Below are 15,484 nucleotides of genomic sequence, written 5' to 3' on the forward strand. Positions count from 1 at the left end.
GCGGGGTAAAAATGGGAGTTCATAACCCACTTGAATCAAAGTGTGAAATATGATATATCAAGAACCATGTAATGTTTTGAACAACCAACAATAAAAAAAATAAATAAATAAAAAGATTGAAAAAGAAAGAACAAAATATCCAAGAATTATAGTACAGCTATAAAAGGCATGAACATGCATAATGAGAAAACCAGAAAGAGAGAAAGGACCAGAAGACATATTTAGAACAATATGACTTAGAATTTCTACAAATCAACATCAGACACCAAACCACAGATCCAGGAAGGTCAGAGAACACCCAGAAAAATAAATATCCAAAAAACCTGTACATGGGCATACCATTTTCAAACTATAGGAAAAACAAAAATTAAAGGAAAAGTCCTGAAGAAGCTAGAGGAACAAAGACCTTACCTACAGAGGAGCAGAGATGAGAGTGACATCTGACTTCTCAGAGAGCATGCAAGCAGGAGGAAAGTAGAGGGAGCAGGAGGAGGAGAGGGAACTATCTGAAGTGTTGAGAGAAAATAACCATTCTGTACCCCATGCAATTATCCTTTAAAAATGAAGCAGAAATAAAGACTGATGGAAGTGTAAAGATGAATCCACTATTATAGATGGGGACTTCACCTCCCCTCTGTTAGAAATGGACAACTTCTACAGGCAGATTGTCACTTAAGGACATAGCTGAAGTTAGCAGCACCATCAGTCAACTGGATATAATTGACATCTACAGACAACTTCATCTGACGCCAGCAAAATACACATATCTCTCGAGCTCACATGGAAATTTCATCAAACTAGACTGCATTTTTATCATTAAATACTCCTTAACAAATTGAAAAGACTAGAAATCATATAATGCCTGTTCTTAGATCATAGCAGAATAAAACAGAAATATATAACAAAAAAAAAAAATGTATGCTGCCAAGCCATGAGAAGACATGGAGTAACCTTAAGTACATAGGACTAAGTGAAATCTAAAACAATCTAAACAAATACACCTTTCTAGTACAGGATGTTGATAATGAATGGAGCTATGTACGTGGGAGGAGGAGCAGGGCAACAAATACATACAGTGTCTCTGTGCCTTCCTCTTTCTGTGAACCTAAAACTGCTCTAAAAAAATGAAGTCTTAGGTGGGCACAGTAGCATGGGCCTGTAATTCCAGCTCTTTAGGAGTCTGAGACAAGAGGATTGTGAGTTGGAGGCCAGCCTGGATAACTTAATGAGGCACTGTCTCAAAAAGAAACAAAGTTTTTATAGTATTTTTAGAAATCTATCTTCTAAGAACATCATAATAGTTTCTCTATTTCATATTTCCATGGATATCCAGAAGAAATATTTTTCCCTGGTTAGCAGCTTTCCTCCAATATTGAAACAGTGATTCAATCCTATTTCGTTGGCATCGATGAAAAGGTGGCAGCCCTCACCATTCTGCTGGTGCAACTCTGATACATCGTGTTAGTAATGTCTGCCTTGAGGGCAGCAACACAGATCACCCAGCTTCTCATCCTCATTCTCATACTAAGAATGCCCAGCTCCTGACAGACACATGGTACTTTTTACCCTAGGAGTGAACGAATCAATCAACCTCAGGTTATTTTTCAGGGGCGAGGAGAGTAACACTTAAATCTGGTAATATAAAAACTAATGAATTTGTGTATAGCATGAATAATGAGTTTTGCAAAGTCTTTAATCTTGATTTTTTAGCTCATAGTAAATAAAATTAGTAATTGAACCTGGCTCATGCTCTAAGATGCAGCATAGAAATAATATTAACATTTTTATTTCTCAGTTAACTGATCAAGGCAGAGAGCTTGAGTTTTTGTAAGCAATTACTTAGGAATTAGAAAGCTCTACATAGTCCATTCATTAAATTGCTATCTTCTTTCCAAGGTACATTTAAGTCTTTAACAATAGCATATATCTTTCAGTCAAAATAAAAGCTAGCAGTATGTTAAAATCAGATAATCACTTAAATTAACAAATAAATCCTATGAGCTAAGTATCACTTCCAAGCTTTAGATATTGAGGGAAAATTTATTCTTTTGACTAGGACTAAGATATTTTTAGACAACTCTATTTATAAAGTATATATATATATATATATATATATATACACACACACATACATACACACATGTATATTTCTTAATTTGGAATGTTAAACATATAATTTGGAGGGCTACCTTTTAATTTGTAATGAAGCAATGCGTCTGAGAGTCCTTGCATGTTTAACCGAGGCTTACAATTTTGGTTACTTGTGGTGTTTGAAATTTTGAAGACACAGTAAACAGAAAACATTCTAAAGTTGGTTATAAAAAGTAGAAAAGCTGGATCAAATTATTGATATCCACAACTAAAGTTTTCTTTATGTTTAGGGGGGAAAAAGGGCGTTTTCACCAGACAAAAGAGCCTTCAAATAACTTTCATGCTGACATCCTTATTTTACTTGTTTCACTCTATTAAGCATAACTAAACTGTTTGTCTGCTTCCTAATACCCAGTGTCTAGGTCTATAAGAGCATACATCTAGGTCATCAGGTTCTTTCAGATGCAAACATGTATCTGTGTCTTAAAACTAAAGCTTGGAAATGCTTTGGGTAAGCAGGCCTAGTTACACTTTCCATCTGTGGTTTTATTACTCCTAATTATTATTTTCTTTGGAAGGCATTCAATTCTATTTTTTCTCGAAATGTCTGGGCTACCTTATCCATTGTTAGTTAGGTTTTACCATCTAAAACATGTTGTTGGGGCATTGGAATTGTGTTCCTGGAGACAGAGTGTCCTTGGCACACCTACCGTTGTGTGGTCAGTGGATCTCTGGCCTCTTTTCAGTTCCTTCTAATTATTAGACAAGGAGAAGTCTGCACAGCAGCTCCAGCCCTGGCCATACATTGGTTATGTGCATTGATGCTCTGCCCTACATTGGCTACTTTTTACAGATTACTTATTTGAACCTTTATTATTTGAACCTTTCACGAAACCTGGACATTTGGATTAGGTTCATCTAAAAGATGAACATTGGGCTGGGGATGTGGCTCAAGCGCTAGTGCACTCGCCTGGCATGCGTGTGGCCCGGGTTCGATCCTCAGCACCACATACAAAAAAAGATGTTGTGTCCGATGAAAACTAAAAAATAAATATTAAAGAATTCTCCCTCTCTCTCTCTCTCTACCCTCTCTCTTTAAAAAAATAATAATAAATAAATAAAAGATGAACATCTCTTAACATGACAAAATGGACTTTCTCTCAAATATGTATTTCGTTGTTATGTCATCATAGGTATCATTCAACTGCAATATGTATCATGCATCCAAAAGAGATGGTATTGGCCAAGCACTATCTGTGTGATCTTTGTATATTAAATAATTGAAATCCTTACACCACACATCTTAAATAGGTATTATAATTACTCCCATTTTATAGATGGGGGAAACAGACACCAAGGAATTAATTGATGTGTGCATTGGCACTGCTAATAATAGTGCCAGGCTTGGGGAGTGGTGGGGATCACTTGAGAGTAATGGTCTTTCTGGTTTTGATGCTTCTCTAGTATGTTACTGTTCACTAGAACTGTCTGCCATGATGGTCTATGTCTTTGCCATCCAATGTGGGATTTATTAGCCATCGTGGCCTTTGGACACTTGAAATGTTGACTAGTCAGTTTCACTGAGAAACTAGATATTTAACTGTATTTCATTTTGATTGATGAAATTTAAGGAAAGTCCCCCATGAGGTTAGGTAGTGAATTAGATAGTGGAGCTTTAGAATGATGAAACTTCTTCCAGAAATTCTGGCTTAGAACCAGCTTCTAAAACAGAGACATATACAAATCATGATGACCTAACAACACACGTGGAGCTGCCTTTTTGGACACTTTCTTCCTCTCCTTCCTCTCCCCAAGTGCCCTTGTCCTCGTGACCAGTTCCTGGACACTAACACCCATCTGTTTCCATTCCTCCACACTGCTCGCACCAGATGATGTCCCTCCCTCTGTGGCATTTTGAACAGTCTCATCTCACCAGCTTATTTGGTTCCCAGTCTCTTTCCCTTAAAGCCCCAAATATCCTCTCTCTCTCTCATTTAGGTTCGTTTTAGTCATTCAGCTTAATAAATGGTTAGCTTTATAGTATTTTTGGGAAAATATATGACAGGTCACTGAGCCATTTGGAGTCTGTTTGGAGGATTTTTGTCCCATTGAGCCATATTTACTTTATTTCTCTTCCATTACAGAATTTCATTTTTGAAAGTTTATAATAAAGATGATAGAGAATAGTTTCCCCATTTCAGAGTCAAAAATGACAAACATCATCCACCTTGCTCCATGTGTACCACCTGGTGGGTATTTTGAACCATTATTGTGCCCCAGAGCATTACTTGGCCATTGGGCATCTTTTCGGCTCTTGAAAATAAACCTAGCTTTGGGATATGTGGGAGAGGATGATTTTTGTTTTCCCAAAGTAACCACATTAGCCTTTTAATTCTTACTGCCTAGAATGCGCCAAGCCGCCACCCCTCCTCCTCGCGGTGTTAATGCCAACAGTGTGCTTTTAACATGATCGCCTCACAGCAGTAAATCAGGAAACGAGTTTTTGCATGAACCACTTGAAACAGGCTTCAAGCCTCTGGCATGATTTTCAAAGTAAGCTTTTCTAACCAATTATTGGGATGACTTTAGTTAATGTGAAAAAATTAACTCTTGTAAACAACAACATACTTTCCTCTACAGGGTGCGCATCCAACTTCATGTTTTTAAAGATGTCTAATTTTTGAAAACAGTTTTTACTCATATGAGGAAGGTCACCAAAAGCCCACATAATTTGCAACCATTAAAAAAAAAAAAAGATTTATTTCTGCCATTTAATGACAACATTGCTCACTTTGTTTATGTTTCATGACACTTGATCAAGCCCAGGGATGTTTGGCAGATAATAACAAGCTCTCATTTGTAATTTTTCTTAAAAAAAAAACTCCACTAGAGATTTTCTTAAGTTGGGGGGAAATATCTCTTTGGTGTTGTTTTATTAAAGGAAATTAAAAAGTTGATTTCTAAGCACTGGCCACATAAATCTAATTTGTCATTTCCATTTGCGTGTCCTAGATTTTCTCCACAAATAATTTCTTTCCTATCCAAATGTGGTATTTAACGTTTAACTTTTAAAGTTCAGAGAACCAAAGTTAATAACATATTGGCTGTACAAATAAATAGTGCATTTGACCTGAGGTCCCAGAATAAGATTCCTGAATACTGCGGGGGGGGGGGGGGCACGGGGGGGGGGGAGCAGGGGGTGTCATGAGGTTCTCCCCCATGGTGTGAGAAAAGTGTACCTCCACCATGGAGGAGGGACTCACTTTTGTTTCTGTTAAGTGCTGCATTTACCAAGAGAGAAAAGGGGATTTGGGGAGACTGTTTTCTTTGAGTCATTTTGCTATTGGACAGCCACCAAATGTGGCTTCAAAATCTTGGGCATAGTGACAGAGCTACTGCTGCCGCCAGCTGGGGTGGGTGGTAGCAGCCCAGCTGGATCCAGAACCAAGATAAGGAAGCCTGCTCACCCCACCCCCACCCAGCACCCCTTCCTACCCCCCTCCACCCTACTGACCTGCAGCACAGGAGGTCTGTCTGGCCTGACCGAGCAGGAACCACTCCTGTGGCCTTCACATGCTTTTGCTCCCTGGAATTAAAAAAAACAAAGTCAGTCTGTAGGAAAAGCTGCCTTCAACAATATTTGTACATCCATTTGTTTACTCACCAGCACTTACTTCTCACTCACTGGCCTGTTATGAGTCAGGGACAGTGACAGGCTTTGCGGGGAAGGAATAGCGGGTGTAGCATCAGACACCAAAGATCGCACTCTTCTGATTTTAGGAAGTAGGAACACTTTTTTTCATTGCATTATTATTTTACATATGTGTATAGTGTTCTAACCTGAAAGTTTATTCACCAAAAAGTCTTCTTAGGGATTTGGGGTAGTGCTAGGTATTTCCTTCAAGCCCTTTAGATACCATGTCATAATCTCAAAAATAAAGACCATGATATTTTAAAGCTAAGATGTATTCCTACCATTGATTTTAATGGTAGACCATGCTCCATAAAAATGAAACGATATATCTAATTCTAAAGCCTAGACCAGTGATGGACTTATCTTTCCTCTACCTTCTTTTCTCTTCCATTCCCTTACCTGTCCCCTCCCATCTCTTCTTATGAAATGAAGAGAAAAGAACTCCAGTGCAATCTGGAGAAGTCCAAAAAAAACCCAGAAATAGGAAATAATGTGGCAAAATAGATTTGACTCAGGACTATTGACATACAGAGAAAGACCACAGTATAGGACTGGGCTCAACTCTGAATGCAGCATGGGCAACTGGGGATCTGTAGCCAAGGGACAGGTTAGGGCTCAGCGGATGGAAAATTACCGAGAAAGCATCAGGGGTCAGCAGGGATTTTGGCAAAACTGACCGAACAGGATTCTTACTAAGACAGGCCTGGGTGACCAGAACAGACATCACCTGGGGGATGGTGGAGGATAAGGGACCTGACCAGATATGGAGGAGGGGGAGTTCTGGCTAAACTGACTTGACAAGATTCTTGGGTAACTGGGCTCTTGAGGACAAGGTCTCATGAAAAACTGGCTCAGAGGAGCTTGGCTGGAGTTTGATCAAGGAGAATCTTGGTTAAACCTAGCTCATTCCCGTACTTATTTACTTACTGATTGACTTATTTGCCTACTGCATTAAGTAATATATTTATAGAAATTACCCCTGTCTATATGTAAGTTATGGGGGAAAGACAAAAAAAAAATGTAATTGTTTTCATTAGATGCACAATTAGGTCCTCTGATCAGTGCCAACACAATTGGTCAAACATGGATTCCTCTGTCCCAGCTCCATTCTAGGCAAATAAATTCAGCTACATTCATATACTGGAATACTCTCTCCATTTGCTGAGAGGGAAATCTCTCCAAGATGCCTTGAGTGGGAAAAACAAATGAGCTGCAAAACAGTGTGGTAGATGTGCACGTGTGTGCACACATAGGAGATTTCTGCAGGCTACCCCCAAACTGGTGCCAGTGTTTGCCTGTGTGGAGTGGGTAGGAAGTTAGAAACTAGGGATGGGAAGAGGGGTGACTGTTTGATTTTTTTAAAATCTCAGTACATGTGGTGCTTTTTAATATACAAAGTAATAAAAAAGAAAAGGAATGATCTCCAGCCAGGGAGACGACTCAAGTTTGCAAAGGCACAGTCAGCCTGTGCCAGCCGTGATTGTGGTGGATCGGCGGAGGCTGCTGAGTTTCCCTTTCAGCTGCTGTACTTCTTTTTTCCCTTGGTTATTTATTGGACTTACTGTGGAAGATTTCAAGGCATTTTAACCACCTGGTTTTACGGACTGAAATAAAAACATCAAAGCAGACGTTTATATTGAGGGTAATTTAATATTTATATGCTGTTTACTTTATAGCCTGGATTACAAATAATTACAGAGTCTCTGTTTATGGTGCTTTAGAATTATGACAGTCAACTCAAAAAGTGATTGCTGCTATGGACACTGTACTATACTTTAATTCCTTGGAAACAGCTTCTCTGAATTTCTACTCGATTCAAGCTTTCCAGTAGCATGGTCTCTTCATTTATTTCTTAGACTATCAGGAACTAACTGTAAGCTAGTTCTATAAGTTTAAAAATAAGAAGATTCTGATTTTCTAATATTATCTTTTTGGAAATGGCAAATACTTCAGGGAAAAATATTTTAAATAAAATTCTCTCAAATAAGCCATCTCCATATAAGCATTCAGGAAAGTGCATGATATATGCTCAATCAATGTTTGTATTTTGCATCTAGTACTGGATGCCAGTTTTATCTCAACTCCTTATCTAAACCCACCCCAGTGAAATTTACTACTGTTGACAGAAAAACACATAAACTCTAAATAGACATAGTAAGTTGATATCCAGATAATGAAAGCAAAAATATGAAATGTGTGGAGCCTGACTTTGATTTCTATATATGATCTAGTCCAGTGTAGAATGGGCGAAAAAATTTCACAAGATGTTCATTCTACCAAATATAATGACATGTGATTGACACAGAACATTGTATAACAAAAACACAAGGGTGCAAGCGTTCCTTATATACAATAAAATTCTAGGATATATTCAGGGATCCAAAAATAAACACAAAGGCTTCCCCTACAATAAAACTTTTGTTGTTTTTCATTTCTGTTCCACCAAAAAATGAGACCATCAAAACTCCTATTGATATTTGTTTTCAATTCGTGTCTAGTTGGATCACTTCTCTAGTTCCTCATGAAGCGAAAAAGTGCATTGTTGGAGATGGTCACTCAGTAGGAGCCAAGAGTGAAAGTGCACTGCCTGGCAGGGATTAAGCAGGCAGAAGTGTCTGTGTAGACACAGGGTGCCATGTCTTTTGTGTGACAGCACAGTACAGCAGGTGACATAGTGAGGCCAAGTGCAGCTATATTTTGTGTACCATTCATATTGTTTTAATTAAAAATTTTGGATTTGTTGAGGCAGGAGGATTGCAAATTCAAGGCCAGCCTGGGCAACTTAGTGAGATCCTGTCTCAAAATAAAAAATAAAAGGCTGGGGAGGTAGCTCAGTGGTTGACCACTTTTCTACTGAGTAAGACCCTGGGTTTCATATGCAGTACTGGGAAAGAAAGAAAGAAGGAAGGAAGGAAGGAAGGAAGGAAGGAAGGGAGGGAGGGAGGGAGGGAGGGAGGGAGGGAGGGAGGGAGGGAAAGAGAGAGAAAGAAAAGGAAATTGCAACTCATTTTAGAATTATTTTTATTCAATTAAAGTATTTTAGATGGAAAGTGGTATGTTTCAAGTACCCCCACCAAAAAAAAAAAAAAGAGGTCAGAAGTTCCCCGGGTTCCCTAATGAAGCTTTATTATACTTGAATCAGTAAAGTTGCTTTATTGGTTTGTAGAAAATCCAAAATAATAATAGCCATAGGTATAATTTATTTAATGATGCCCACTCTGTGCTTGATGTAGAGTTTATATGTTTTCCCGTTCATTTTTCAAAACAACCCCACGGGGCAGGTATTATCTCCATCTCACAGGTTCCATGAAGAACCTGAGGATCAGAGAGTTCTCAGAGTAACTTAGCCAGCAGCGGCAGTTGCATGCAAACTCATAAATCTTTGGATCTAATGTAGGAAACATAGTTTTTTTCTCCTATATCAACCTGACCTTAAAAAAAAAAAAATTCATACTTTGTGAATGTATCTCTTTTTCTGAGATCTCTTTTCTCTTTCTCTTTATTTCCTCTTCTTCTACTTCCCTTCCTTTTTGCGTTTCCTTCTTTGTTGTGCTGTAATCTGTACATGAGTGTGTTGCCATCCAGGTTGCCAGGATCAAAGCATGATTTTGAAACCCTCTGCTCTTGCCAGAGCCTCTGCCATGGGGATGCCTAGCATGTGAACAATGCGCGCCCCCCCACATGTCACGTGCACTGTGCTTTGATCCCAGAGACTGTGTGTGGGAGGCTGTCTTCTATACTTACAGAAAGCCTTCGCATGCTCACAGCTCTCTCAGCAACAAAAGTGCTCAGCAAAAACACACATCTGTCCCAGCACAGAGCCACAATGCCCAGTGCAAAGCACCAAAGCCGTTCACAATGACCTCCCTGCAAAGGCCTAGCACAGGTCCAGAGAAATTCTTTTTGAATAAATACCTCTTTATCATTTTCTTCATTTCAAGAATGGTGCATGTTTTTTGCAAACAATGAATTATTACAGAATGATGAAAAATTATAATTCCACCTATGGCCAACAGCGATAAACTCTGAACAATTTTAAAGAAATTCTGATTTGTGGGTTAGTTCTTCAAATCATGTTGCTTTCTCTCTTTCTCCTGTCTGTGCCTTTGCTTTAAAACTTTGTGTAGCTGGAGCACTAGGATTAAGAGACCCTTCACTTGTTTTCCTCCCCGACTCTTTATAGTATATGGTCGAGATGTGTATTTCTTTGAAAGACAGGCAGGGTAACTGAGAGGAGGAGAAAAGATATCGCTCTTCCAAAATGTGAATGAGTTAAGTAGTGAAAAACCCTAGACTGAAGTGAATACTCAGTATCCTTTACTGAGTAGTTTACTGATTACAAGCAGTACTATCCCCTTAGTTGATTTTGATTTTAATTTTTGATCAGCTAGTATTGCTTAATTGGTTTGCATACAAACACAAATGAATGGAGAAATTAAAAAATATATAAATTCTATAGAAGAATAGGTATTTTGAACTAGTTGGAACTTACATTTGAGCATCCAGGGTTTATGAATGAGGAAACTGAGTCTCTTAGCGATTTCGTCTGAGCCCTGCTCCCTCTGTTTCATGTAGCTAATATTCATGGCCTGACCCAGCCCCTCTCTGCAAAGGCGCTCTTCATGCAGCTGTCAAGCTGATACCTATTTTCATTTAATGCACATCACAAAGTACAAGAATGTCACCTTTCAGACATCTTCCTATGTATATGTAATGTCTATACGTAAAGTACCCAGCAGCCCTCAGAGTGCAGCAGTTATGAAGCCTGACTGGCATTGAATTGTGTAGGTTCCAATCCTGGTCCCGATACCTTACTTAAGGTATGTCACTTCTGCAAACCTGCATCTCTCTCTCAGTGCAATGGGCATAATGACAGTGTCCCTCATGACTGTCATCATGGCTGCTTATTGAGATAGCATGTATAAAGTTCTTGGCCTGGAGTGAACACTGATTAAATGCCAGGAGTTATTTTTTTCTCATAATTGAGATTTTGTGAGTTGGACTGAGAATCAATAAACAGACATTTTAATTTGCATGCAATTCTTAATGTGACTACTAAAAATCTAGAAAGCTATGAAATACGATTCCTTTTTCAACAGTTCCAGTGACTTTCCAGGTTCAAATTTGGTGGTGAATTTTCCTTAGGAGATGATCAAGGACCAGTATCTTGGGATAGTTAATAAACTGAGACATGAGTCCAACCAATTCCCAACTTAATATCATCTGCACTGCATCCTCAAATTTCCCACCTTTCATAGCACATTAGCATAATTGTTAGGAATATTGGATTGCCATGACCCCAGAGGTTACAGAGTGCACATAAACCTGACAGGGCAACAGTCAAGGAGTGGTTTTCTTTAGGAAACAATTCTACAAAAGAAACATGGGAGTCGGGTTATTGTGTTTGTAGTCAATGGGATCATACTTCTAATTCCATGTTATAACATTTTTTAAACACATCTGCATTGTTTTTATGACTGCTGTGTAATCATGTCTTATGCCATACTATAATTTATTTCACTCTTGAACCTGTGGAAATGATCATCTGTGGGTCAGAGAGACATTTGTTTTGCTATCCTTGGGAAACAGCTCTGTGTTCTGATGTCCACATCTGGAGAAGCTTGAGACCTTTAGTCCCACAGAGTTTTGTCTGAACAGAAATTTCATGTTGTTTTAACAAATGTGTAAAAATCTTTCAACTTTCAGAAAATATTAAAAGCTGCTAAGCATTTCAAAGAGGTTTCTGCTGGATAACTTTCTAGGCTCCTAAGCTTTTGAAATCTTTCAGGCAGTTGTCTTCATTTTCTAAAATATCACCCTTGATTTTGATGCACTTACTTTCTGCCTTGATAAGTGAGTAAGTGTCTGAACATTTCACTGGCTTCAGCTTCTGGACATTCACATGACTGGTTTAATTAGAAAAGAAGAAAGTGCCATAATTCTGCCATAAGCTAACAATAATGCCACAGTAGGAGTCTGGGAGACCTTTTCTTATTCACTTGCTCATGGCTTCTTGAATAAAGTGGATGACTAAGTATACTTACCGCAGTAAGAGAGATTATTAGCAGTGGAAGACACATTTGAACTTGCTGAAAGGGCTGCTTTTGTATAGAGGAAGGGCGACACTTGGTAATTATTAGACCAGGTCTTCATTTTATCCCAGCGGTCTTTGCTTTTTCACGCTTGCAAAGTCTGAATAGCTTTCTATTGCCTGTTAATCCCTGCAGGAATGTGGCTTCGGCTATGGGGAGGATGCACAGTGTGTGACATGCCGGCCGCACAGGTTCAAGGAAGACTGGGGCTTCCAGAAATGCAAGCCTTGTCTGGACTGTGCACTGGTGAACCGCTTTCAGAAGGCCAATTGTTCAGTCACCAGCGATGCCATCTGCGGGGACTGCTTGCCAGGGTGAGTCTGGCAACTTCTTATTCTCATAATTATTTAATTAAATCCTGTTTTCAAAGACATTTCTCTTGTTCCCTTCTAAACGTGAATGCACACTGATACTGGCCCACAGACATTTGCAGAGTGCATGTGACTCCTGGTCTCAACATTCACCACTGGATTCTCAGTGCCTACCACATGCTGTGCATGGATTGCTTACAAATCAAATGAAGAGGCATACTGACAAAGCAGCAGTGGCATGAAATTCTCTGGAATTCCTACAAACGAATCACAAAGAAAATTTGGACAAATGGACAAAGGAGTGAGCAGGGAACACAAAAGAGGAAACATATAGCTAGTAATCACAAGAAAAGCTCATCCTCCTTAGCAATCACAGAGATGCAAATCACCCACCACTGTTTCAGTAGATATCAGCCAAGCAGCTCAGAGGCGTGGCTCTAGATCCTTGGTATATACTAACAGATAACATGGCAAAGATCCCCGCCCATATGGAGCTTATATCCTAATAGGGTTTTTAAAAATACTTAAAAATAAAGAAGAAAAGTGTGCAGAGAGATAGTAGATGATAATTGCTATGGAAAAAAAGAATTTGAAGCAGATAAAGGCAATTAGGGGGATAGGTTACAGCAAGTTACAGTTTTCAATTGGGGAATGAGAGTAGCTTGATTGCAAAGGGGGGGTCTAAGCAGAGACTTGAAGTAGTTGAAGCAATTAGCCAAGCAGGTATGTAGGGGAAGAAGAGTACAGAAAGAGGGAACATCGACGAGAGGCCCCAATGTGAGCATCTGGTATATTTAAGAAACTGCAGAAAGTCCAAGAGAGTGGCAGGAGAAGGGAAGATAGACAAGAAGGAGAGATAAGCAGGTATAAGTGGTAAAAACCTTAAGTAGGCATGCTGAAAACTTATATGAGTTCTTCATGTATTCTAGAAAAGATAGTCTTTTATAAGATAGATGATTTGTTGACATTTCCTCCCAATCTGTAGGTTAATTTTTTTAAAAAGAGAGAGAGAGAATTATTTTTAATATTTATTTTTTAGTTATTGGCGAACACAACATCTTTGTTTGTATGTGGTGCTGAGAATCGGACCCGGGCCACACGCATGCCAGGCGAGCGCGCTACCACTTGAGCCACATCCCCAGCCCTGTAGGTTAATTTTTAATGTCTTGATGGAGTCCTTTACAGCACAAAAGTTTTTAATTTTCTTTGTGTGTGTGTGTTGGAGGGTGATACTGGGGACTGAAACCAAGTTTTTAATTTGATAAAATCCAAAATAGCTGTTTTTTCTTTTGTTGAGTATGTTTTGGTGTTATATGCCTGCATTTTGAAGTTCCTTAGGTATTGGGTCTCTGCAGAAGATTATACTTAACCCACTCGGCTATTTTCTACCCCATTTGGAGGGAACTGTGGCAGGGATAGGGACCATACCTGGGGCAAAGCCCGGGAGGAGAATGTTTCCTAGTGCCCATGGGACGAGACAGGCCAGATAAAACACATTTGGAGGGTAGAATCTGAATGAAGGGCTAGACTCAGAGGTGAGGGTGTCAATATGTAAAGGAGTGGGGAGAATTGCTATACTAGGTGAGAAGGGAAAGACACAAAACAGGATATCACAATAACTCAAGGCACATTGAGTGGAGCCAGAGTTCCTGAGCAAAGACAGAAGAGGCAACAACAGAAACTGGAGCTGCAGAAACCAGGTTTATTGCAAAAAGAAAAAGAAAAGACAGAAACAACCAGAAACAGCAATGTTATAAGAGTAGCAAACATTTTTTGTTAGCTTTTCATTGCTCTGACCAAAATACCAGACAAGACCAACCTAAAGGAGGAAATATTTGGGGGGACTTGTAGTTTCAAAGGTTCAGTCCCTGGTCAGACTCCATGGCTCTGGGTCCAAGCTGAGGGAGAGGGCATGGCCAAGAATACTATTCAGCTCAAGGTGGCCAGGAAGCAGAGAAGGAGAGAAAGAGAAAAGTAGAAAGGGGCCACAGGGAAGATGAACCCTCCCAGGGCACACTCCAGTGACCCACCTCCTCCAGCCATACCCCATCTGCCCCTAGTTACCTCTCAGTCCATTCAAACTGGGATGGACTGCTTAGGTTACAGCGCTCACAGTCCAAAAATCTCACCTCTGAACACTCATGCATGAACACAGGAGCTTTTAGGGGCTACCACATATCCAAACCATAACACATTTCTTCTTATAATGTGACTTTACATGAATTACTTTCTGTGGTTTTCATAATGTTTCAAAATTAAGAAACCAAGTCTTCTTTAGGGTTTAAGGTGATTCAGGCAAGATTTCTTTGCTTGTTTATCGTGAAGTTTGAAGTCATGTCCACAATAGTCAAAAGACTGGCCGGACTCCACAGATCAGGATGCTTCTTACCAGATGTCTTGAGGGCTCTTCTGTTGAGGTCAAGGGAGAGAAAAAACTTTGGTCTTGGAGAGTGGAAAATGGGTAGGAAATGGCTTTGTGAGTCAAGAATGACCTTATACAGGGACCCCACCCCTAATGAGTTACAAAAAAGAAGGGATCTGATACCAAAAACATATGCAACAAGACAAAACAATAGCTGTGCTGGACTTCATCAAAATTAAAAACTTTGTGCTATAAAGGACACTATCAGGAAAGCAAAAAGACACCCCACAGAAAGGGAGAAAATATTTGCAAATCATGTCTCACAAGGGATTGTCTGTTTAGAATATATGAGGAAGTCTTGCAACTCAGTGATTTTTTCTTTTTTTTTTTTTTTTTTGGTATTGGTGATTAAACCTAGAGGTGTTTACTACTGAGCAACATCCCCAGCCCTTTTTATTTTTTATTTTTTGAGACAGGGTCTCCCTAAGTTGCTGAGGCTGACCTTGAACTTGCAATCCTCCTGCCTCATCCTCCTAAGTCTCTGGGATTACAGGAGTGTGCCACTACGTCCAGCACAACTCAGTAATTTTTAAGAAAAACAAATAATCTAATTAAAATAAAGACACGGGGTCTGAATAGACATTCCTCAAAATAAAATATGAAACAAATGGCCAATAGGCACACAAAAAGATGCCCAACATCAGTAGCCATCAGGGAAATACAAATCAATACCACAACAGGTATTATTTTACATCCACTAAAATGGCTCTCACAAAAAAAAAAAAATGGACAATAACATTTGTTGGCCAGGATGTAGATACCTGTTTGAGTCTCTGGAACTCTTGGTGCAACTATAAAGTGGTATGGCCACCTTGGAAAACAGTCTGATATTTCTTGAAAATGTTAAACATACAGTTACCATGAGACCCAGCAC

At 39.3% G+C, this 15,484-nt stretch overlaps 1 protein-coding gene across 3 annotated transcripts in view; it reads left to right on the forward strand.

The window, feature by feature from the left end:
- Tnfrsf19 (TNF receptor superfamily member 19) overlaps window positions 1-15,484 on the forward strand; it is a 91,505-nt gene that overhangs the window by 22,975 nt on the left and 53,046 nt on the right. For all 3 annotated transcript variants that reach the window (XM_076872305.2, XM_076872307.2, XM_076872306.2), the window contains exon 4: window positions 12,013-12,191. In XM_076872305.2, coding sequence (XP_076728420.1) covers window positions 12,013-12,191 — 179 coding nt within the window. The remainder of the gene's footprint in view (window positions 1-12,012; window positions 12,192-15,484) is intronic.

This window comes from Callospermophilus lateralis, chromosome 12 (genome assembly GCF_048772815.1).
Source record: "Callospermophilus lateralis isolate mCalLat2 chromosome 12, mCalLat2.hap1, whole genome shotgun sequence".
In the NCBI taxonomy this organism is placed as follows: Eukaryota; Metazoa; Chordata; class Mammalia; order Rodentia; family Sciuridae; genus Callospermophilus; species Callospermophilus lateralis.